Genomic DNA, 23,642 nt, shown 5'->3' on the forward strand with positions numbered 1-23,642 from the left:
ACAATTATAATTTTGAAGTAAACGATGATATGCATATAATATTGCTTCAAGTTCACCCAGGTTTATTAACCATTTTATTAAGCCTGACTTTGTTACAGCCTTAAAGTAGTAATTCAACCGCTTTATTACATATATTAAAAAAAAAAACCCCACAGCATACACTCAGATTAATAGTAATTACTTTGCGTATTTAGGGAAAAGACAAAGTCAGAGGCAAGCACTTCAATATTTGTAAGAAAAAAATCACATGATTAATATAAAAACGATACATTGAGGATTTCCACAAAAATGAAACAATGCTCTCTCCCACTTCTAAAACACTGTAACCAATAAAATGACGATAAAGAAGTTTCTATTAGCTGAGTTTTCATGAAACCACAATTGAACAGTTTTCCTAGATATAATTAATACCTGCTTTCCTTGGGATATTCAAATTATAAGTTTTGTTTGTTTTCTATATTATTCAGCTAACCAGAGAGACAGTTTACACCATTAGTTAACTGATATCAAATACATGTTGCTATATCAAAAGTCTCTGGATTAAAAATACACGTCTCCATGATCTCTAACAGAAATATAAATTTAAAAATATTAATGTGGTTAAATTTTAACACTACAGTTGCAGAAATCATGTATAGAATATAATACAGCAACAGACAGAGATACAACAAAACATTTTCTGAAGTCATAAAGAAAACCTAAATTAGAAATGTTTAGTATAATGTGATGGAAAAAGCACATAGCAAATGCTTTACACACTATTAATTTTAGATTAAAAACCAGAATACTTTCTAAAAAACGCACCAACTCTGTTTTTGTACACAATATTACTTATAAAACAATTTATTTATTTATTTATCCTGACAGTAAACTATGCAGCCTATTAGACTTATGGGTAAGGTTGCCCATTGAAATGAATTTATTTATCTACACAGAAATATGAAATAAACTGTATTTAGGGTATAATCTTCATCACCCCACTGCTATGCTCCGATACAGTTAACACTCAAATTGTAACAGATATGTCTGTTAATGTAGTGTTTATCTTCTTTCAATTGTGAAAACGCCTGCAGCAAGACTGATCATTGCCCCCTCATACAGCAAAGAGCATACAACAAAACCACACTGTTCTTGTAGCAAATAAACTAAATAAGTCATGCCACGATTGACATGTTCTGTTCTTCTGTATGAGTATATAGCATAATACATACACTATTTCAAGAGGTTCAACAGGAAAAAAAAACACAAACAACTTCGAGTGTTTTTATTTGCCTATTCTCTGGACTACCCAGTCCTGCTGGCAGAGGGGACAGCGATTATTCTGTTTCACCCACAAGGACATGCAGCAGTTGTGGAAGGAGTGATTGCATTCTCCCCAAACCACTGAAAGAGAAGAAAGAACACGTTCCAGTCACACTCAGCTGTGCGATCAACACCTACAGGAAGGTCCTAACTATTGTTCTCAGATGTTCATAAAGACTGCAAGCCTTTGAGAAAAACGGGTCATCACTGAATCATCACTGAGACTGGATTATTACGGCCATTCTGATGACTGTCAGTTCTCTGTCAATCCTTCTACTAATTTCCAATTATGAAAAAAGAAATGCATATATTCTCATCTTCTTGTATAAAGTGACCCAGTTTTGTTAACGTATAAACACATTTATCCATTCTGTCTGGGAACTACCTAGGTTCCTCACTTTACCTTCCCCCGTACCAAAACCCAGCCGAAGCATTACTGACTTACTGTCATACAAGGGCAAATCACCAAATTCTCATCTGAAACGCAGTGTTCAAAGTTACATGGGTGATACCAAGGAGGTACTTTTGACACAGCAGATAGCCTCAAAATGAGATCTTACACCAGAAGTTATTCACAGACTACAATTGTTTCAACAAAACAGAAAGGGTTGTCTATTGTCCATCTACTCCTGAATAATATTAGAACTAGTAAGGAAAAAAAACAATAAATATTTTCCTTTTTGGAATACAAAGGTACCAATCAAAGAAGTGTTGCAAATTACACCTTTTTTCCTCTCTGACTATCTTAAATAGGACACTTAGAAAGCCAATTAAGACATCTGGAACCAGAAATTCCTGTTCTCACTTTAAAATACAATCAAAACCAACAGTGGATTAAGTTTGAGACAATATACTTCAAAACAGAAAGAACAAGAGCATTGAAGGTTTTACCTCCGGTTTAAAAGTTGGCTTGAAGGTTTAAAGCAAACTCTTTGAAACAATTTACACTATTTCTGATTTAATTATATCAGAATTAAGATCTGCTTTTGCATACACTGATATGCAATTGAAAATATGTTTATGTTTAAACAGCATTATAGCAAACTGAAATGTATCTACTTTTCAAATTAAAAGTGAACAAACAAGCAATTACCTCCACTATATCTGAATTAAGACTGGAAAAAATACAGCTTTCTAACCCTGACAAACTTTTATCTCAGAATAGATGACCTTCATTGGTGTTACCATTGTGTCTTCTGGCATGCATCTCGGAAGAAAAAAAAAAAAAGAGTAACCTTTTCCTACCCACTTCAGAAGTGAACATTATAATCTCCTCAAATACGGTCAGGGTGAAACTTAAACCTCTCAGCTGCATATGTGCTGACTGCAAATTTGAAACGATTTTGTTCTACAGCATGTCTTGAAGTGAAAACTAGTTTTATTAGTGCTCAAAAATAAAGACTAAAGTATTACTAATGTAAAAAGATGATACAATGTAGAATGAAACACCATTTTACTGTTGAGTATTAATAAAATCAGTATTCCCTCCAAACTTTAAAATGCACCCTACTGAGAGAAGCTTCAATTGAAAAACAAGCAAATGAAATCACTACATACCAACACAATCTTCTTGTTTGTTTTCAGCTTGACATCTAAGACAGGCATCTAAAAGTAAACAAGAACAAGACTCAATTTGATCCTCAGGATTCCATCTTAAGAATAGGTTTGTCAGAGGAAAATATAAACTTTAAAATCAAGTTATAAAGGTAAAAATCCTACAGTCTGATGTCTAGTTCAGTCCTTTACATTAAATAACCCCCTAACATTTTAAAATAGTGCACATGAACATGAAATATAAATTTGAAAGAGATCAGGACTCCAAACTGTCCAACAAGTTTTGTTTGTTTTCCATGGCTTTGGTATTTTCAGAACTTCTGCTGAAAAAAAGTCTTCTCCATTTTGTAGATATAACAACCAGCAGATTTGTGCCAAGGCACTCAGGCATATTAAGACCAGAGAAAGCACAAAGCCAAACCCTAATCACAGGCCTTTGTTTTTCACATGTCAGCATGTCCTTTTAAGGAAATCATTCACAATTTTGATTTTTTTTAGGCCGTACATCTCTCACCACAACACCCACCTCCTACTGCTTTTAATATAGTAGTTTTCGTTACTAAATACCTGCACATAATTTTCACAAGAGTTGCATACACATGCAAGCATATTGGTCAATTTGATAATATAAACAAATAAACACGGAACAATAACTAACTTTTAAATATCATCTTTATGCACTCCGGTCTGTGGCTATAGGACTGGATAGCAGGTTCAGGACTCAGTAAGATACAGAAGTGACAATTTCCAGGCTTAGTTCTGTGCCACACACGTACAGTGGAAAAATGCCTTTGTTTCTCCTTTGCCCCAACACAGACTGACTTAAACGTGCACATACCCTGCCCAATAGAAAGTGTTCAGCTATTATGGGAGCAAACACATCTTCATTCCCTCCAAAGAAAAGGTAATAGTTTAAACAAAAGTGTCCCGCAGGTTGGACCCAGCCAATGTGCCATTAGTTTGACCATATTTTCTTAGAAGACAGAAACATGTTGTGCTACAGAATTTAGGTTTGAGTATTGTTGCTTTCACTGTTAGATATGGACAGTACTTCTATTTTAGATTCACCTGCCCAGACATTCCTCATTTTCTCAGGCAAAGAACAACAAAGAGGACAGAAACTAATAAACTAGTAAATAGTTTCCTGTGGTCTTTTCCTGTAATTTGTATTTCCATAGCATCTAAGGGCCAAGCTGCAGGAAGATTCAGCCAAACTGCTTCAACTTGTACCATGGTATATTGCATCAGCCTCATCTGGGGTCATCTCAATAACACGGGGCATCAAGCTGTGGCAGACTAGTAGTCACAAAAGCAACTGTCCTGTCCTAGCCCCAAGACTGGCAGTTTCAGACAGAAGCAGCAGAGAGAGATGGAGACAGAAATCACTGCAACCATGGCAAGGTCAGCTGTCCCCACTCCCGCATCACAGCCCTGCAGGTGTCAGGCTGTGAGAGGTTCAGCAAATCCAAGTCAGTACTGCTGCAATCCTGCCCTTCCCAGCTAACACCTGCAGCTTTCCTTATTTCCCTTGTGCTTCTGTGATCCTTGAAGACCACGTTAGTTCAAGGAATTAAATGAGTAGAAAATTAAGCCTTGCAAAAAAAAAAAAAAAAATAAAAAAAAATCAATCAGACTAACTTTCAACAAGTGCCAGCTTAAGCCTGGCACTGCCTGCAACCTGAGGTTCCTGCAGACACAGCGGCTCTACGGGAGGCAGAGCAGGTCTGGCAGGGTCAACGTGAAATTGCTAAACTTGAGTCAAGAATGATCAAGTTTCACGTTCTAACAATGCGGTTTGTTCTCAAAAAATGGTTACCAGATTTTTCTGCTAGTTTCAGATGAAAAGTACTCCCTTAGTCTAGTTATGAAAAATTATACATGAAATTAAAAAAAAAAAAAACAAACCCTTTTATAAAAGCTCTGGATAAGATTTTATTCATTAGACTTCTCTATATTGCTCTTTACCGGCTAGCTAGCACAGGGAAATACATTCTTGAAATTATGGCTTATGTGACAGAAAAAGCCCATTTCATATTTCCAGGGTGATTGCTGTTCACTGTACAAAAGCAGACAATCTTCATAACATGCTTATCAAAGGTGGATCTCCCACCACTCCTGGACTGCACCTTTTTTCCTCTAGTATACCTTCCATGCATTTTCTGTTCCACAGAATATTCTCAGTAAAAACATGTATGAGAAATGACAGCATTGCATATTTTATCTCATTTCTGTTAAGCCAAAACCTGACTAGATTTGCAGCATCATGCTTCCTGGACCCACAAAAGCAAAGTGCTCTGGAGGAATTTTGGGTCATTTGTCCTGCCAGACTGTGCCAGGCCCAACTGAGAGAACAATCACGCCTGGGATGACTCAGCACAACAGTAAAAATTGGATATAGTGTAGAAGAAGAATGTAAAGAATTTTCAAAGATCCAAGATAAGTATCATATGTCAGAAAACAGTGATGCCAGTGAAAGATAAGGGTGCTTTCAAAGGGATTCTCCAGATTTCAAACCCAGGTAAACTAACACCTCGCTTTTCAATAGACTTTTCTGGAGGTTGTCTGTTAAATTGCACTAGTAAATAGAAGGCTTAAGTAGAAATGTTAAAGGCTAACAGACGAGACTGCAGAAAGCAGAGCCTTGGGCCCAGGGTCGGCCCACTTGACGATCGCGGCTCCCCAGCGGACAGGCCCAGGGCATCGGCCCCGCAGGCGCTCCGGCCTCCCCCGGCAGGAGGGCGGGGGGCGGTGTGCCAGAGGAGCCGCTCCGGCCGCTGTGCCAGCCCGAGCCGCGGGCACGGGCCTGGGCCGGCCTGCGCGTCCGCGGGCTCCGGCCCGGCGCTGCCTAGGCGGCGGGGCCCGCTCTCCGCTTCAGGAGCAGGCGCGGCCGAGGAAGAGGAGGCGCGGCGGCCGCCCCCCTCCTGCCGGAAACCGCGTCTCTCTCCTCCGCCCGCCGTGCGCGGGGAGGGCACGGCTGTGGGGCGCCGTCCGGCCCGCGGCTCCGCGCCGCTGAAGCGCAGGCGCCCCCTGTCCCGCAGCGGGGACGCGGCCATGGCGGCCGGGGCCCGTCGGCCGGTGCTTACCCATGACCTGCACTCGGCAAATGGCGCAGGTGTCGCACTCCACATCCCAGCTCCACATGGCCACCGCGTTCCACTTCTTCAGCGAGAACATCTTGTCGGGGGCGCCCGCCTTGGAGCCCGCAGAGCCCGGGTGCGAGTGGGGGGCGCCCGGCTCGTCCCCGTCCTCCGCATCGGCCATGGCGGAGGGGCGGGGACGCGGCGGCAGCGGCGGGCGGGCGGGCGGCAGCGCCCCCGCGCGGCGGCAGCGGGCGCTGCGGGAGCCGGCCGGCACAGCTCGGCGGCGGGAAACCTGAAAAGCTATTAATTAGAGGGGGTGATGAGCCGCCAGAGCGGCGTTTTCATCTGTCTGCTGCGGGGACAGCCACACTCCCACAGGACAGCTGCGGGGAGGGTGCACTGAAGTAAAGGGCGATAGCACTCGGGAAGTAAAAGCTAAAAGGGAATTTTAAAGTGGCTGAGTACATTAAAAAATAAAATATTTGCATATACAACTACATACATCTTAAAAAGTGGAGCTACAAAGTGTGGATAAGAGCAAATCTAAACAATATACATCATTACTTTAAAAACTAATGGAAACTTCCATCTATTTTCTAATCTTTACCCAAATAAAATATACAAAATGTACTTTTCCAACACAGTGCCCCGTCTCTTTAAGCCTACATTAAGATAAATTTGTTAAATAATGCTGATATTCATGTACAAATCAAACTTTAAAGATACAATGTTCTATTTAAAATCAGGACAAACAAATCAATGGAAATTATAAGAACTAAAATGAAAGTCCACCTTTATTTTCTCAAGACTTATCAGTATTTCATCTACACAAAAGTTCTCCTGTCACACTGCCAAATAGGTCAACTACATTCAGAATACCTGAATGTGCTCAACAAATTTTTGGTTTTGCAGTTTTAGCTACATACACAGCACTTATTTTTGTATGTAGTCTAGGACATTTCTGTGGAGGTGCACCCTGAAACATTAACCATCACAGAATGGCTGCTGGGGCTGGAAGGGACCTCTGGAGATCGTTTAGTCCAACCCACCTGCTAAAGCAGGTTCACCAGAGCAGATCGCACAGGAATGTGCCCAGGTGGGTTTGAGTGTCTCCAGAGCAGGAGGCTCCACAAGCTCTCCGGGCAGCCTGTTCCAGGGCTCTGGCACCCTCAAAATAGTTTTTCCTCATATTCAGATGGAACCTCCTGTGCTTCAGTCTGTGCCTGTTAACCTACCCCATCATACACCTTGAATGGGAAGGATCAACAAGACATCACAGATGTGCATGGACCACACTGGCTCACCATAGCTTATCCACCAAGCTAAAGGGGAAAAAAGTCTTCTCTAGCCCCAGATCTGACCCTTGTGCATGCACACATAAACACACCTTCCCTCCCTCCCTCCCCCCACCCTGCCTTTAATTTCTGATCAGTTCATCGCAATTTGTCAAGTCTCTGACCACACTGCAGAAACCTCAGTATATCCGCATTGATTTTGGTGGTTGGGCTGAACACTGAGCATCAGCTTGCAAAGCCAAATGACTTCAGTCACACTTATATTGCTGGCTGAGGCCAGATCTTAAATGTGAGTGAGTTCCCACTTGTTCCGTGGAAAAATCAGTTGGTGCTCTATGTATTAACCCACTCTTAGAAAAGTCATACAAACCAGAGTACTTATCTTTGCTGTTCTGTACTAGTACCAGTCCAGTTCTGGATCTACATCAGATTGTGGTGCTAAGCTTTTAAAGCTAGGCTGGATTACTGCTTACTAACTTCAGAAATGGTTCCTCTCTCTACCACTTAAAAAACCGTAATATCTAGACTCAGCAGAAACGTTGCTGAGTTGAGGTTTCAAAATACTAACTTCTTGTTTTTGCCAACTTTCCTTCAATAACAGTTGCTGCTGATTGTCACAGCTGGGTTCCATACGATTATGAAGGCACAGGAATGATAATGTGTAAGAATATGGTACATATAAGAGCACAGAATAAAAAATAAGATAATTTAAAGGAAAGACAGAGACAGGAACTGCATTTCTTAAACCCCTTTTACCATTCAAAGTATTATTCCATTCAGAAATGTAGTGCTCCTTGCAACAGAGTAAGTATAATTTATGTCTGTGTAATTCAGCTCTTAGATGTTAACAACAATAAGGTAATAGGTACAAAATTAATGTGAATTTTAAATTTTGTTTGAGAAAAAGCAATGCTGGAGAACTTGAATGTCAGGATCCCTAATCAAGCCTAGATTTTCTTTATGTTGAGGAACTAGAGAATCTTTATTTGTAGAACCACTGGAATGGTTCCTACCTTCGGTTATGCTGAATATCATCCATGTTAAAACACACACTGGTTTGATGCTCTAAGCATAAACTTATTTTCTGCTTGCCTGGTATAGCAGACTCGAGAAGGAAAGCAGCTCCAAGTCACTCTGTGGACCACGTATCAATCTCAGAATGAGTTACTGCACGCGTAGAAAAGGAGTACACGGTGCATTCATCCAGCTTTGCAAGCGCTGTAGCGTAACACAAAGTGTGAACAGAAATAAAAGCTTTTCACATGTACTCATGCACTTTTAAAACCAAGGAAAACTTTGTGCAAGATTTTTTAGTACATTTATGTATTTTAATAACACTTTAAATGCTTAAACAGGACACCTAGCAGATGCCAGATTGACATTGCTCATGAAGGCTGTTCCCTACATACAAAAGAGCATTATGAGAACTGTAGTGTGAGTTCTCCAGCTGTGGCTCACAGCTCCACCTGAACAGACTGGGCTGCCCTCACTGAGAGGAGAGGACGACCCCATCCTCCTGGAATTCCAACTCCCAACATGTTTCCCAACACTGGTAACAGAATAAATTATACACTTTGGCAGGGGGTTGCATGTTGTGCACCTTGGCCACAAAAATCTGGTCTTTGGTAATAAAGTAAAAGAATTAGTTCAATCACTTCAGTTATATTGTTCTTAAAGATCTCTTGTTTCTACATTAATCAACTATCAATTCAGAAGGACCTGTCTTTTCCTTGAAAACACGATTAAACAACACGTGAATAACATATTTTGCTCTTACCTCGGCTGATTCACACTTCTCTCAATCCACACTGTCCAATTCCCAACCTCGCAGAAGTCAGCCATGGAAGCAACAACTGTTGCCTTGATGTGACCGGGCCTCTGGTTTGGCCAGAGAGGATGCACCATATGTAGCTGGTAGGACACTCAAGCTACTACTATCGTTATGCTAATACAGCAGTGCGTGATGATAACATGGACTGTAGCAAATGTACTAAAAATCCCATGATCTCTAGTTCCCAATCAGAAAGAAATGTTATAATTAAACTACAATGAAAATATTTAGATGCAAAATTGCTTGTTTTTCCTTACTGTGGATGTATCTTACCAATATGCCTCTCAACAGCTATCAGGGAAAATTTGAAAAGATCAATGATACAAAGTTGAAGTAACTACTTTCTAGTCATAAAATGTCATTAACTTTGATAATTCAGTTATTTTTAACTCATTTTTTTTCTCTCCCTTAAAAACACCTCAAACCACACACACACTAAATACCAACCAAAAACCAAAACAAAACCCTTGTGGCACTTTGGAATCTGAATTACTGGGACTAGGCATAATCCAGAAAAGTTTTAAATTAAAACTGCTTTTTGTAAAACTTGGAAAGAAAATTAATACATAATTTTCCTTTGGTAACACATTGTATTTGTATACCTTTCACAAAGATGTTTGAATTTTGAATATATGTTACTAAAGTAAAAAAACTTTGAAATTTAGTTTCTGCTACGTCAAGTGTCAACTGCCTCTAAATAGAGATTTAAAAAAAGCCTGGTGTAGTCACTCTTAATTTACACAAATTGCCTTGTCATCTCTACTTTTTCTTCGCAGGGATTAGATGGAAACTGGATGCAATTCTCTTCAGTTCTAAGAGCTCATAAGACCAAACCACGATACAGATTATAATTATGTTTGGGTGCTATCAAAATGTTGCATGTTTGCTGTACACTTTGCAAATGCAGATACAAAACACACCGATTTTTAACCTGTAACCATTCCCTCAACTTAATTGCTTCATGATGCCATCAAGCAGTTTTTCCCAGCACAACTGAGAGGGGGGCAGCAAAACAAGTGGCTCAAATATGTAGGAACCGCTCTGGATCGCCATGGATAGAAAAAAGTTGGTAAAATACCAAACATAGTCATTACAACAATTAGGATCCCTTCCTTTATTCTCTCCTCACCTTCTCATGTGAGAAGCCATCAGGCACAACCAGCTCCTTTGCAGAGCATGTCAGTTCAAATGAGATGCAGCTATGAATTTATTCCAGAAGACTGGGAGAAGAGATTACCAATGTGAAACACTGTTTTCAGTATTAGCATGAAAGAGATGTTTTGAAAACTATTTGTTTCCAAGTAGAAAGGTCATAACTTTTGATTTGGTGATTTGTCTTGCCTGCTCTTATAAACAAAACTTGCATTTTTACAGTGCAGTGCCAGAGCTTCTATTAGCAGTGAAAGTTGCAGAGCAAATATGATACAGGTACCTTTAACTCTGTCTGTGTTGCTTTATAGAAATAAAATAATATGTTGCTTTATAGAAATAAAATAATAGTCTCCCAACTAGTAATTATTTTCTTGGCTATCTTATCACCTAAAAAGCTGTATAAAAAGTTTCAAGCCATGTTGGAGAAATACTGTCCTGTCACTCCAGAGTTCATCTGTTCCCTGCAGACACACACGACATTGAGGAGGTCACACATGGGAGAGTGGCACAAAATATGACAGCTCTTTAAGTGACTCTTCTCTATGTACTTTAACTGTAAATAAATATTTTTTCAGATTGGGCAGGGGAAGACTGCACTTGCTTATCTCATTCAGACTTTACTGAAAATGTTCCAAACTATCTAAATAGAGGAATTTGAAGTAAGCTCCTTTCAGTCCATCAAGTGATTGTTCCACTAGAATTACAGCTGCTCAGCCAATTGTGTGCTGTAGAACAGGGAAAAAACAACTTGCTTGGCAACTGTGAATGGGGATGTACCTAATAATAGGTAACCCAATTTGGAATAGTTTTATACTATACAATTTATAATCAATTAAATTTCTGCAATAATTTCACGATACAGATGCAGTGTAACTCATCAAGGATTGATTATGGATTCTTGTCGTCTCCATATCAAATAATACTCATTGAAAGCTCCAAGTGTTTGACACCCAACTTACACAATTGCCACAAGTTTTATTTTCATACTCCTAATACCATTTGAAATGAATATACAGATGCATCTTCACACCTTGTAAGAATATCTTCATTCTCCATGCACCTTTTAAAACTGAATATTGCACAGACAGTGGTTTGGAAGCATGTACAATGCCTTTCACAGATTTTCACAAATCTTTTGAGAATGGAGATGTCTGGAAATGACCTGACTTTTGTTCTTTTTTTTCTTTCTTCTTTTCTCTTACAACTTTGAGATATTTGTTATTTTTTTTCCACAGCTTGCTTACTCTGAAACATAGAATCGAAGATTATTTTTACTAATAACAAAACTGTTATGGAAATGTCAGTTTTATGATAATGCAAAGAACAGTTATGTAAGTGTGTGTGTATCTTGGCCAACTAATGCACGTGCTGGATTGTATTATTACACTTACTGTTTGTTCTGACAATAGACTAACATCTATCAGAACACTTAAGTACTATGTCAATTTATCTGCCAAAGAAAAGAATTTAAGCATAGTTCTGTACCAAAACTGTTTCTTAAACTCTAGATCATCTACTTCTCCACGCCATTTTACCAGTAGGAATACGTTAAGCAGGGCTATTAATGGCCAGTACTAATAAAACTGTTGTGGTTATAGCCGAGACCTGGGGAAGGGCAGAGAGTGGGGCTGCAATAAAGGCAGACAGCACAGGAACTAGTCTGGATCAGCACACTGGCTACCACCTGTGACAAAACCACCTGTAGGTGTTCTTAAGGTTTTACTGAAGTTGCCTAATGCAACTGCCAAAGTGGAAAATAGACTTCAATATTAATATGTACAGTTTCTGTGAAAGAGAAGCATGAAGCAGGCATCCAGAAATAATAAAAGGAAACCAAACCAGGCATTAGGGAAACATGGCATTTGTGGAGTAAATCACATACCATTTTTACACTGAGAGGATCCTGCTGGGAGACTGGAGTGAAGAAATCACAGAAATATATTGCTACCCAGAGTAGCAAATGGAGTTTAAAAAAAGTACATCCCACCATTTTCCCTATATTGCTGCACATATTAAGTCCAGGAATGAGTTCAAAGACCAAGAAGCACCAGGAATCCACATTCTTAAATACACTGTGCATTACTCACTCATTAAGTGAAACAAACAGACATCATGACACAGAATATATAGAAGTCAATGACCTTTGCATGGGAACCTTTCTGCTTTACTAGCAAAACCCTGTCTCACAAGAGACTAAATAGCTCCTGACTTCACTGAGCTGCTTTGAGTCTAAACCCCTGAAACTTCTCCGTTGTTCATACAACACCCAGAGTTATCCATCTTTCCTTCTGAAGCACAGATTTAAAGCCAATGACACAAAGACCTCAGACTACTTTATCAAATTCTACACTAGGTTCTTGTTCACTAAATGTTTTACTCTCTGGAGTGCAATTCAGCTATTATTGCTCCCCACCCTGGAGAGTGTGGATCTTCAAGTTAGCTTGTCTCATATTCCATTTATTTCTTTTTAATTAACTGTGAAGAAATAAGAATGTGTATTTTAACTGAGGCTAGCTGTTTGAGAACAGAAATGCATTCTGAACTGAAAGCAAATTATATTGTTTTGCTGTTATGAGGGGGCACACCCCTCCACCTATTTTGAAATATCAAAACTTCCTATAAATTTGTGAGGTAGTACGGTTTGCCTAAACAGTTTTAACATCCCATCACTGTTTGTATCCTGCCTACTATCAGGATAGACCCTATAAGCCACTGTTAGCAAATCCTGCCCTCCAATCCAAAAATCCGCCCCCCAAAAAAATACCAGCAAGAAAGGCCACATAGAACCCTGCCTTATGGAAGCTCCCTTTACTCACATGTTTAAACTACTGCACGGTATTGCATAGGTTCATCCTCTCCTCATTCACACTTGCAGACATTATATACTGTCTACCATGGCACTCAACACATTTTTTGACTTTGATCCACCTTTCTACTTTCAGATTTTGGCCAAGGTAGTGCCAGAACATATGCATGTACAGTTCAAGTATATATATAAATATTTTTTTTTAAAAGGGAAAAAAAATAAAAAAACCAAACCCATGTAAATGTTACACCATGACAGAATTATGTGACAGGGAAGACTTGACAGAAATCTGAACCAACTACTCAGGAGGAAGCTCGGTGAATTATTCTGGTTGTTAAAAAAGATCATTGTATGTTTTGTGTTTAAACAAGTTAAATCTTTTATGGAGTTTTTCAGCAGTACTGGAACTCCTCCTTGTATTTTGCCATTTGTACATCTTGATGCTTTATTTAAGATCTCTTATCCAGGACTAGGGTTCTTTCTGTGTCAATTTTTGGATACTTGTAAAAATCAATCAGGTAATCTGTAATGTATTTGGTCTAATTTATACTAGGGCATATCAGCCAGATTAGGAGAAAAGGTGAGAGATGGAAAGGTACATGACTAAATACAACTTGTGAGGTAAATTATAAGCTGTATTGCATCATTATCATGTGGAGAAAAAGTTCGTACAAATCCCTCAGCTTACACTGTCACCCTCTGGGGTGTCAGTTCGCGACTTGATTAAAATGACCAAATATTTGACAAAGCATTTTGCCTGCATCTGGCACCATTTAAATACTTTCTAGTTACAGAAACTACAGGGAAGTACTCCTTCCTCCTGGACTTAAAATGTGCATTGCTCTGCAATACATAGCACCTTGCCAGCCCTCAGTGAGGAAACGAGACTGCATTGTATATACTTAACCCTCTTTATTGTGTACTTTAAAGGTCTATGGATGAAAGATGCAACATAAATGCCAGGTCTGAGCATTATTGTAGATCACTTGATTTTTACAGGGCTGTGTCCCTGTAACTGATTTTATGTTTGTCACCTGCTTTTTGCTGTCTGACCAAGGCTTGTTGCTGTATCACCTAGCAACCACGTCATGGTGTTCAGGAAAAGCAGAGGCTAAGCAGGCGGTGTTAAACCCGTGGAGCTCCCAGCCAGCTCCTGAAGTAACCCTTGAATGGGCACGGTGCCTGCGTGCTGGTCTGGGAGCAAAACACTGCATGGACACCCGTCTGGCTGGCTCTGAAGCCTTCGGTTGTTAGATACACACAACGTCCCTCAAAACAACATTTCTCTCTGCTTCTTGACACGGTGGAGTTTGTCACTGAGACACTAACCTGGAGTAAAGCAGGGGATAATCCGCAATTTTTGAAAAATCAGAATGAAAATCTACTGCAACACTATTTCAAAGGGATCAGGTAAGAGATTTTTACCTTTAAGTCTTGAATTCAAGTCACATGGTAAATGTACTTTGTCTGTTCTACGATTCTCTCAGCTTTTTTCCCCTCTGTCAGTAGAGTGACCAAAAATAGAAGATGAAAGTGGGGAACAAAATCACAACCCCTTAAAGTAAACTAAATTGTCTGATTGGATTTAAAAAACCCCACCCATATAAATAATGCTTCTAAAATGAGAAGAAGGACTTATATCATCTTTTTGGTGATTTCATGGAACACTGTATTTAATAAGTTTTATGTGTGGCTGAATTTGTTATTTTCCATAAACTTTAATTAATGTAAATAATATTTTAAATGCAGTTCAGCAAGTTTGTCTAATTGCTTTTATTTTTTACAAAAACATTTTTACAAACCACATATAGTTCCTGGACACTGCAGCCACTGGATCTTTTTAAATCCCATTCTGATGGTTGAGCAACTGATTATAAATTTTTTGTCCCTGACCTAGGTACATGAAGTGACTTTTTAAACTAAGTAATTTAGCTAAATTAGTCTATATTCCCAGTTCTTACAGCTCTACCCTCAAACTCTGGATTTTTATTTTTTTTTTTTTTAAACAGCTGCCTAAAGTGCTGAATCTCAGGAACAAAGAATTCCAGCAGCAGTCTCATCACAGCTGAACACAGTAACACTTACTGCTACTACAGGATTTCTGGTTTATTTAATTTGCATAAATCATATAAACCTTAAATATGCTTCTGTAACTACTTCTAAGAACCTTAAGTAAATTAAATTGTATGCATTTGTCCATTCTACTGGAAGTTGTTCGTAACTTTTTCTAGGAGCTGTTGCTTATTGGCCTAATTTTTATTCCATATGGATGCTCTTTTAAAGGCAATACTGAATTAGTCCTTATCACATGTTGCAAACTTCTACTTCAAAATACATATAAATGAGCAGAAATTAAAAATAACATAATTTTCCATGTATTATCCTATTTACTACATATAGTCTACAGGTAGACTATATGAAGATAAATATATATAACTCAACTGTCTGTAGTCTATATACAGTTTCTCACTATAGTTACCTACATGTATGATGTGGGACAAAGATGTATCCAACTGTGTGAGAAACTAGCACACTGATTTCAAGGAATCCTCTAGCCACAGAGGTCTGACACATCTACGATGGCCAGCCTAGTCTGAAACTATGATACGTGCAGAGCCTGCAGATCTTAAATAGGAATGCCCTCTTTATGTCACGGTTTAGAGAAAACTCAGCGTAACTGAACGGTTAGGGAAGGCAGCATATTACCAGTGAAAAGAATAGATCACTCTGCTATAAACATCACAGAATTCTTACTGCAGCTTTTTTAATGACCGCAGGAAAAAATGCCTCCATACATCAAATTTTATCTTTAAATTCCTCTGCTTTCTGATCTCTACAAATGTGACCAAAACAAATGTCAGTTTGGGCATTAAGACAGCTTACCTCAGAATTCATCAAAATTAATTCCAAAATGGCTGGAAGGTTTGCACTGTAACTGCTAATAGGAGCTTCCATACCAGCAATAAAGGACAACAGGTCAGCTGTCTGTACAAAGAAATAAAAGATCTCAAGACATTAAAACATGCTTGTACAAAATTATCTCACTAAAAATGCTCGCGAGCACAGAAGGGGACAGCAGGTGGCAGAAAAAGTGCACAGATTACATAAAAAAGAAAGAAGATTGAGAAAATATTATCTTTTCCACATGCAATATATTTAAAATAGGTCTGACATATTATATACCAGCTGATACTGGTACACAGGACAGGTAATGAAAGACAAATCAGTAAGCAAGGAAAAATATTAGTTGTATGACACAAATAACACAGTACGAAATATTCTTCAATACATCAGACTAGTTGTTGCAAACATTTTAAAAACTGTCAAATTACTAAGGCTTCTGTGCGTGTTGTTATGCTAAATTATTAACTATCACTTCTCTCTCCAAACACCAATCTTAGTTAGACTGTAACAATGCTGCAGATGACTACGCAAGAGCCCTCAACTTACTTTTGTGGTTTGTTTTCTCCTGTCAACTAGACTTATCTCTTTATATCCAGCTCTTGTATGTTAACTCCCATTAATTTGGTCTTCATACAAATGCTAACATTTTTAAAAGTCACATCTCACAACAAACACATAGCATATCTCAAGTTTGGTGTAATTTATTTGTGAGTTACTCTCAAGCAATGTTACAAAACATTTTAATGTCCTGATAAGAAAATAAAATTTAAATAAAAATACATTCAACAATACATAATCATAATACAAGTTAAAAGTAAAGATAATTTACAATCCTAACAGAACTAAGTACTGAATAACATCATCTTTCTAGACTAATCAAAATGAAGGCAACTTTTATTATTAATCATCCTACTTGTACCTAATTAAATTCTAGAACATCTATTGCATTTTAAGATGTTATAAAATAAGGAATCGTAATGGTCATAAATATTCAATGGCCTTTGTTTTTTCCTAGATGTTTCTGTACCAAAGCAAAAAAGTGCATATTTTTAAAAACTTTGCAAGAGTATACAATTTAAGTTTTCATAAATTTGACTTTGAAAACAACAGAAAATGGCTTCCTAGGAACAGATAGTTTGCCACAGGGTTAATCCATATACAGCAAAACCTAACTTGGACACTCAACCACATTCAACTTTGTTTAATGGCAGCTTTTAATTAATGGCAATTAATCTGACCCACGTTACCTCGGCAAAACACATTTCTTGGCATTATTCCCTTCTCCTCCCCCCCATTTCAACTGTTGGCAGATAGAAGTCCCTTCGAATACATCAAATGTGTAAAAAAGGAAAAGGCAAAACACAGTTGAGGTGATTAAGTGATTGCAATGCTGCAGATGCTAGTACTGAATCCCAGATACTCTGAAATAGTTTGTCTGGTATTAAACCAAATAGCTACTCTAACAACTTTCATCCATTCAAAAAGAGATTTCAATCCTGTCTTGCCAACTTGCTTCTATTACAGAAAGCCTCCCTACAACAGCATCATAAATGTATAGTAATTTAAATAGCTGTTTCAAGCATTATGGATTTCTGTTCTATTTTTAATTTACATTCCTAATTAATTTGGCCAAATCATGATTGTAAAAAAAAAAACAAAAACAAAACAAAAACAAACAAACAAAAAAAATCAAACCCCAAAACACACCCAATATAACAACAACAAAAGATCCCACAGCAAATGCTCCAAAAATAAAAGTACCGCATACAGTTATTATTAACAATAATATTCCAAGGAGTACCATTGTATTTAATACTGATGAAGCAAAGTTACCACAGTAATACCTTTGCTTCTTCTTGGTTATATACATATATGTTCTTTCAGTATAAACCTAACTTCTCAGATGAAATGAGCAAAAATTAAAGTCAAGAATGCCAGTTTAAAATTGAGTTAATTGGCAAATATGAATCCATATAACTAAAGATACAAAAATATTCACTGAAGCATTGCTTAAAGACAAAACAATGTTGATCATTCAACTGATCATAACAAGCAGATACTACAAAGTATCTAAAAATAATCTGGGATAGTCCAGATATCTAAAGTGCTTTGAGTGATTATAATAGAAATTATTTATTAGATTTCTAGTCAAAAAGTGAGCTGGACCTAGCCATTACTTTTTATTAAAAAATAACAAGAAAAAAATCATACATTGGATGATATAAATTGATCAGTACTTAACCACAACCTGTTCACATTTAAATTTTTCTATCTGTAGGCAAACTTATTTAAAAAGAATGTTGCTACCCTGCACTTCTTTTTAGATTAAGAAAAAATACGTACCTTAAAAACATCCTAAAGAAAATACATAGTGGTCTAATGTCATGTCACTCCATATATTACTCACACCAAATGTAAACAAGAGGCACAACACAAGTTCCCTGATTTCTTCTTCAGTAAAAACATAACTAACACTGGTATCTGCTGTCCAGATTATTTGCAGCATACTGCATGATTTTGTAAGACTTCAGGTGTAGATAAATCAAGTCCTGACAACACCTAATACAAGAAAAAAAGTCAAATGAATTGAGTGTGAAGCTTCAGATCATTTCCATGTCATAGTATCTTGGGATTTCTATTTCAAGATCCATTATCAGCAGGGCAGGCACTCATGGTAAACTCATGTTTGCAGTGTATGCATTGAGAGATGTCATCCAACCAAATGCCATGTGGACTTTTTTCTATGAAAAAAAGCTTATTTGTTTAGAAAGTTCTTCCAATAAGACAACAATGGCAAAACGACATTTAGATTTATTCACACCTGTTACCTCAAGAACCTGGAACTTCAGGTTCTTCAGCAAAATGAGAATAAACCTTAAGACCAGATTTCCAAGTAAATATTTTGCTATTAAATATTAAATAGATTGTCAACGCAACTAGCTTTTGTGTTCATTCTTAAATACTTTGTAAAAATGCATATAATGGATTTTTAAAAAGAAAACAAACAAAACCAAAAACAAACACTCAAGAACATTTCCAGTTTCTCTTTCCATCCAAGTGTGCCTGTTTGCTTCGGTTAGGAAACCTTTCCAACAATCGGATTTTCTCTGGAAAAAAAAAGTAAATATTTTTAAGGTTAACACTTCCTTTCTAGTTCTCATCATACAATTTTATTTTTTTAAGCAAACCTATTTTCTGCATAATTTCTACCACTACTTGTGAAACTCCACGATTTGTGGAAAACCTCTAAATTGAAGTCAATTTCTCTTAACAACTCGGTTCAAATACTAAACTAGGCAAACCAAATTGGAGGTTGGACATCCTTTTTTTTCTGGTCAATCAAGACTTCCTGATGCAAAAAAGAAATCAGAAAACTTGCTAGTGGTGTTCCATAGGTATCAGCCAGGATTGAAGAGAACAAAAAGAACCTGTTCTGGAACACCAATGTACTTTAAAGGACAGATTTTTTTTTTTTTTTTAACTTCGCCAGAAGTAGTATCTATCATTGAGCATTGTAAGCAAATTACACACACTAAAAACACTGCATAAAATATATGTTTCTGCAGAGTAATTTTTACTGTTTTATATAACTTGATATTTTAATTACTTCTTAACTGAAATTAGAAATTTTGGAAAAAAAATAATCAGAAGGTCGGCAGACAGTGATAAATCTGGTGTGTGCTTCAGAAGTTAAGTTGCAAGGAAACGACAGAGTTGTTGCACCCGATTACGGGAATCTCAGCAGGAACACAGATTAATGCTATACCAGAGGAACTTCTTTTAACAACTGGTAAAAAACTGCATTACTACAAATTATGTACCTGATTTTCTCCACGTCTCTGCATTGCCTAAATCTACCTTTAGTTTAACTAACTGTACCTCAACAAGCCTGGCCTTGTTCTGCGATTTATTTTTTTCATACATTCATGTATGTCAAAAGTGTGCAAGATACTTACTCACTGCCATATTTAGCACTAGATGATCTCTTCATTTGATATTTTTCATGCCATTCATTCAGCTTTTCTACTGTATCTATTATCTGTTTAAGTGTATGAAAAGTTGCTACAGAATCTTCAATGGTGAAGTTAGAATAATCATCTGGTTCTTTCCGTGGACCTTGATAGACTGCTATACTTCCACAAGCCTCTACAAAAGTTACCACAATTATCCCAATTAGAATTTCAATAATTAACAAACAGATCTAACTCTTACGTAAACAGTGATTTTGAAATTCTGAAACGTAAAGTTACTCTAGGTGATACATAAAATGGATGAAGACAAAAGCAGGAGACACAGTATCAACTGGATGTATTTACAGATCTGTGGCTTATTCTCTGCTGGTTGCGTTCAGCACCTTGAGCATGTGGCTCTCTGCTGGTCACAGTAACAGAAGCCTAATGCATTCCTGCAACTCGACCATGCTCAACAGAATTTACTCCATAGTCAGGAAAGGGAGAGCAAAGACAGAAGAGCAACCAGCTATAGCTGCAGTCTCTCTGTTTAGACTGTTAAGATATTCCATATATGCAAATTCAATTAGAACAACATGCATACCTGATGTCTGCTGTCAAGAAACGACTCAAGAATGTCTGACACCAGAGGACTAAGACAACAAAAAAATAATCTGTGTCTCTTATTACTTTAAGGTAAATTCTTAAGACATCAAATTGATGTAATGGGCCTAAAGGATTAGACCTGAATAATATCAGTGTATTTCTTCTGAATTATTATTTAAGTACCTTCCAACTTCTGTAGTTTAGACATGTTGATAGTGAAAAGTGAGTAAATTCTTTCTGTCTCTCTGTCTCCATCAATCTCAATTTGAGTATCAGCAGGAACATCTCTAAAAGGTCAAAAAATAGACGGGTGGTCAATATAAGTCATTCTTGAAAGGTTTGAAAGTAAGTAAAACCCGACTGTTTTAATATACTTAGCCTTTCAATATGTCTATTGCTTACAAACAGCTTCACAATCTCTACACAAAATAGCATGTGTTCTGTAGAAACACGCATACACAGTTTTGAGAGCAATGAATACAGCGATCCTAAAAATCACTTTTTCCAACAGAATTTAGTATTCAGTATGTCAAGAGAAAAATATTTCAAAAAAAATCAAAGTAAGGTTAATTGTTCTTAAATGTCAGTTAAAAACCTCTTTTAAAATGTCAAAATCTACCATACTTATAACAAGAAGAGGACAAGATACATTCCTAAACCAGAAGAGTTAAAAAAAACCCAGAAAGACAAAACCAACCCAAAGTTATTTAGTAATGGGAATCTGTTGACAAACCTAATGTAAGAATGAACTGAATAACACAGAAAAACTATTATATATATTTTCACAAAGCTATCTTGTAAGACTTATACTGAATTTTAGAGGACTGAGATCTTTAGTCTGTAATTTATGCAATGCACCCAGTTAAGGAAAAAAAAAATTAAAAAGACCAGAAACATCATTCGCAGAAATCAGCAATTTAAAAAAGGCATTAATGCATTATAAGATGTTATTTGTTTTCCTGACATGCCTACAAAAAACAAATGATTTGTCAGAATCTACATCTAAGATTATTTAGCTGATTTTCCTAGTACGCTGTGTTTTAAAATACATGAGGTTAGAATCAAAAAGCAACTGTATAAACCAAGACAATGTCATTAGCGAGAGACAGACTTGCAGGCTGAGCCCTCTGCAGCAAGGTATTTAAATTATTTCATATAGGTGACCTAGGCGTGCCACGTTTCTGCATTCAACTTGGCATCTAAATTAACTTGAACTTTTAAATCTGTTATGCTGTGTGGAAATAAATTAACCATTCAGTAGTTACAATTTACAGACCAGACTGATTACCTTCACTTCACATGGTGGCTGACGAAGTAACAGACTTGGTAAAATCCATTCAAGTCAGGTCTTATTAGTAGGGCATGTTTTAGTAGCACAACTTGCTGAAGCAGACAGCAAAGCCTTGCCTTCAGATTATCAAGTTCAAGAGCAAATCATAGATATTATTTGTCCAACAAAACATATGTATTTTCATTTGAGAAGCAACTTACGCAGTACAACGAGCACAGCCCACCGTGTTCTCTATCGTAGCCTTGCAGCAAAGCCAGCTCCCATTCAGAAAAGCAGAAGGGTGGTAAAAACTAAGCCTCTTCTGGTTGCATCTCGTTACTCGGCAAAGAGCTTCTATCCACTCACTAGCTTCTACACAGTTATTTGCCTGGATGTAGAGCGGCTTTTCTCCATGTAGTACTTGAAACATCTGTAGAAGGAACACAACGTTATTCTGCTCAGGAGAAAAACTCCAGTTATTGAGCAACTTTGAATACATCAAAATAAGAGTTCAAAGCTCAGCCAATTCAACAAAACCAAATTAAGACAGAAAGTGCAACAAGGGAAAAAGGAAGACCTTTCACCTCTTTCGTTTTACTACATAGCCCTATTTAGGAGGAAAAAAAAAAGCTCCCTGTGTTCTGCCTACATTGTTTCTTCATCCAAAAAAGAATCAGAACACGATGCATTTTCTGTACTTTTCATTCACGTTTAAGTGTGATCTCATCTTTGTTTCCCAATAGTAACAGAAGACCCCCAGAAGTCTCTCCTTTAGCAATCCTCAGCCTAAGTAATAGCCCTTCTTTTATCACTGCCTCAGAATTTTGGATTAAAATAACCATAGAAATACTCATGTGTTATGAATGAGGCCATGAGCACAGACAACTGTCTTGGCTGACGAAGGTAGCGTAGGAAGTTCTCAAAGGGGGCAAATACAAATTGGGTAATACTACTTTTCTAGTAGAACATAACATAATACATACTACTAACACCTTATATAAAAGTGCTTCGTAATAAGGTCACAGTAGTTTTAACCTTCATTCCAGAAATTTGGAAAGGGGGGCTGAAGTCATAGAATCAGACAGAAAAGGTGCACAGATCCAAATCTCCAGGTTAAGTTCCACATTCAGAGTACTTGGAAATACTGCATACAGCTTTTTATTCCTGACCCAAAAAAGATTTTTTCTGAGGTGTTTAGTAATAGGGTTTCAGTAACTCTATAAGCTAATTACCATTTTATATTTAAAGAACACATCGATAATTACATATAAACTATCTTTTGACTCACATTTTTCTTGTTGAAGGAGTTCTCATCCAGTTTTTCTACTGCAAGGATGTTTTTGATTGGAATAGTGAAAATAGGTTCTTTATCTGTAAAAATTGCAAACAGATGAGTGAAGCATTTTAAAAAGAACCAATTTATAACCTCAGTGCACTGATTCTGTAGGTTAAGTTTTCAAAACGTGCATTTTTCTTACTGAGAAAATGTGCATGAATCATAGACAGAAGCATTTGGTAATCAGGTAACTAAAACAACATATGTACTTTAGGTAAAGAAAATTATGCATTTTAAAAAGAATAAATCAGATGCAAATACTTAGTAAATATTGAGAAAAAATAATTGCAAAATGAACATAATTTACCTTGCTGTTTGTGGTAGGTGAGTTCTCTACTTGTTAGACAGAACCACCGCTTCTTGAAATTCTTTTTACCGATCCGAGTCCTTCCCTGAGCTCTTTTGTACATTTCTCTGTAAAGACAGAATGAAATGAAATGCAACCATTAGTCTTCTGAAGAGCTTTCATAACCATTTCTGGAGACAACACATAATTGTTCATCATGCAGCAACAGTAAAAAATATTTAATTGTAGAGAAAAACAACAACAACAAAA

General features: G+C 37.3%; 2 protein-coding genes across 3 annotated transcripts in view; both read right to left on the reverse strand.

The window, feature by feature from the left end:
* Nucleotides 1–45: 45 nt before the first annotated feature.
* Nucleotides 46–6,163, reverse strand: RNF7 (ring finger protein 7). Of its 2 annotated transcripts, none has more exons than XM_082055008.1 (3): nucleotides 5,947–6,163; nucleotides 2,860–2,907; nucleotides 46–1,383 (listed from the first exon to the last, which is right to left on the reverse strand). In XM_082055008.1, the coding sequence occupies exons 1-3, from the start codon at nucleotides 6,115–6,117 to the stop codon at nucleotides 1,327–1,329; spliced, it is 276 nt and encodes a 91-aa protein (XP_081911134.1). In that variant the 5' UTR covers nucleotides 6,118–6,163; the 3' UTR covers nucleotides 46–1,326. The 2 variants fall into 2 exon arrangements, with proteins under 2 accessions (XP_081911134.1, XP_081911133.1); XM_082055007.1 differs by having other exon boundaries at nucleotides 5,940–6,157.
* A 10,446-nt stretch (nucleotides 6,164–16,609) lies between these two features.
* Nucleotides 16,610–23,642, reverse strand: part of RASA2 (RAS p21 protein activator 2) — a 48,758-nt gene continuing 41,725 nt past the window's right edge. Inside the window, exons 19-24 of the mRNA XM_082054928.1 lie at nucleotides 23,394–23,500; nucleotides 23,039–23,121; nucleotides 21,972–22,180; nucleotides 20,664–20,767; nucleotides 19,881–20,070; nucleotides 16,610–19,031 (exon numbers count right to left, since the gene is read on the reverse strand). Of these exons, the coding sequence (XP_081911054.1) occupies nucleotides 19,001–19,031; nucleotides 19,881–20,070; nucleotides 20,664–20,767; nucleotides 21,972–22,180; nucleotides 23,039–23,121; nucleotides 23,394–23,500 (724 nt within the window). The 3' untranslated portion in view covers nucleotides 16,610–19,000. The remainder of the gene's footprint in view (nucleotides 19,032–19,880; nucleotides 20,071–20,663; nucleotides 20,768–21,971; nucleotides 22,181–23,038; nucleotides 23,122–23,393; nucleotides 23,501–23,642) is intronic.

Source organism: Streptopelia decaocto (genome assembly GCF_964273445.1).
Source record: "Streptopelia decaocto genome assembly, chromosome: 6".
Classification (NCBI taxonomy): domain Eukaryota; kingdom Metazoa; phylum Chordata; class Aves; order Columbiformes; family Columbidae; genus Streptopelia; species Streptopelia decaocto.

Coding starts and splice junctions, on each gene's coding strand:
- RNF7 (XM_082055007.1), bottom strand. CDS start 6,117: ATGGCCGATGCGGAGGACGGGGACGAGCCGGGCGCCCCCCACTCGCAC. Junction 2,908..5,939: donor TTGCCGAGTGCAGGTCATGG/GTAAGCACCGGC, acceptor GTTTACTTTTAG/ATGCCTGTCTTAGATGTCAA. Junction 1,384..2,859: donor CAAACAAGAAGATTGTGTTG/GTATGTAGTGAT, acceptor CTTCTCTTTCAG/TGGTTTGGGGAGAATGCAAT.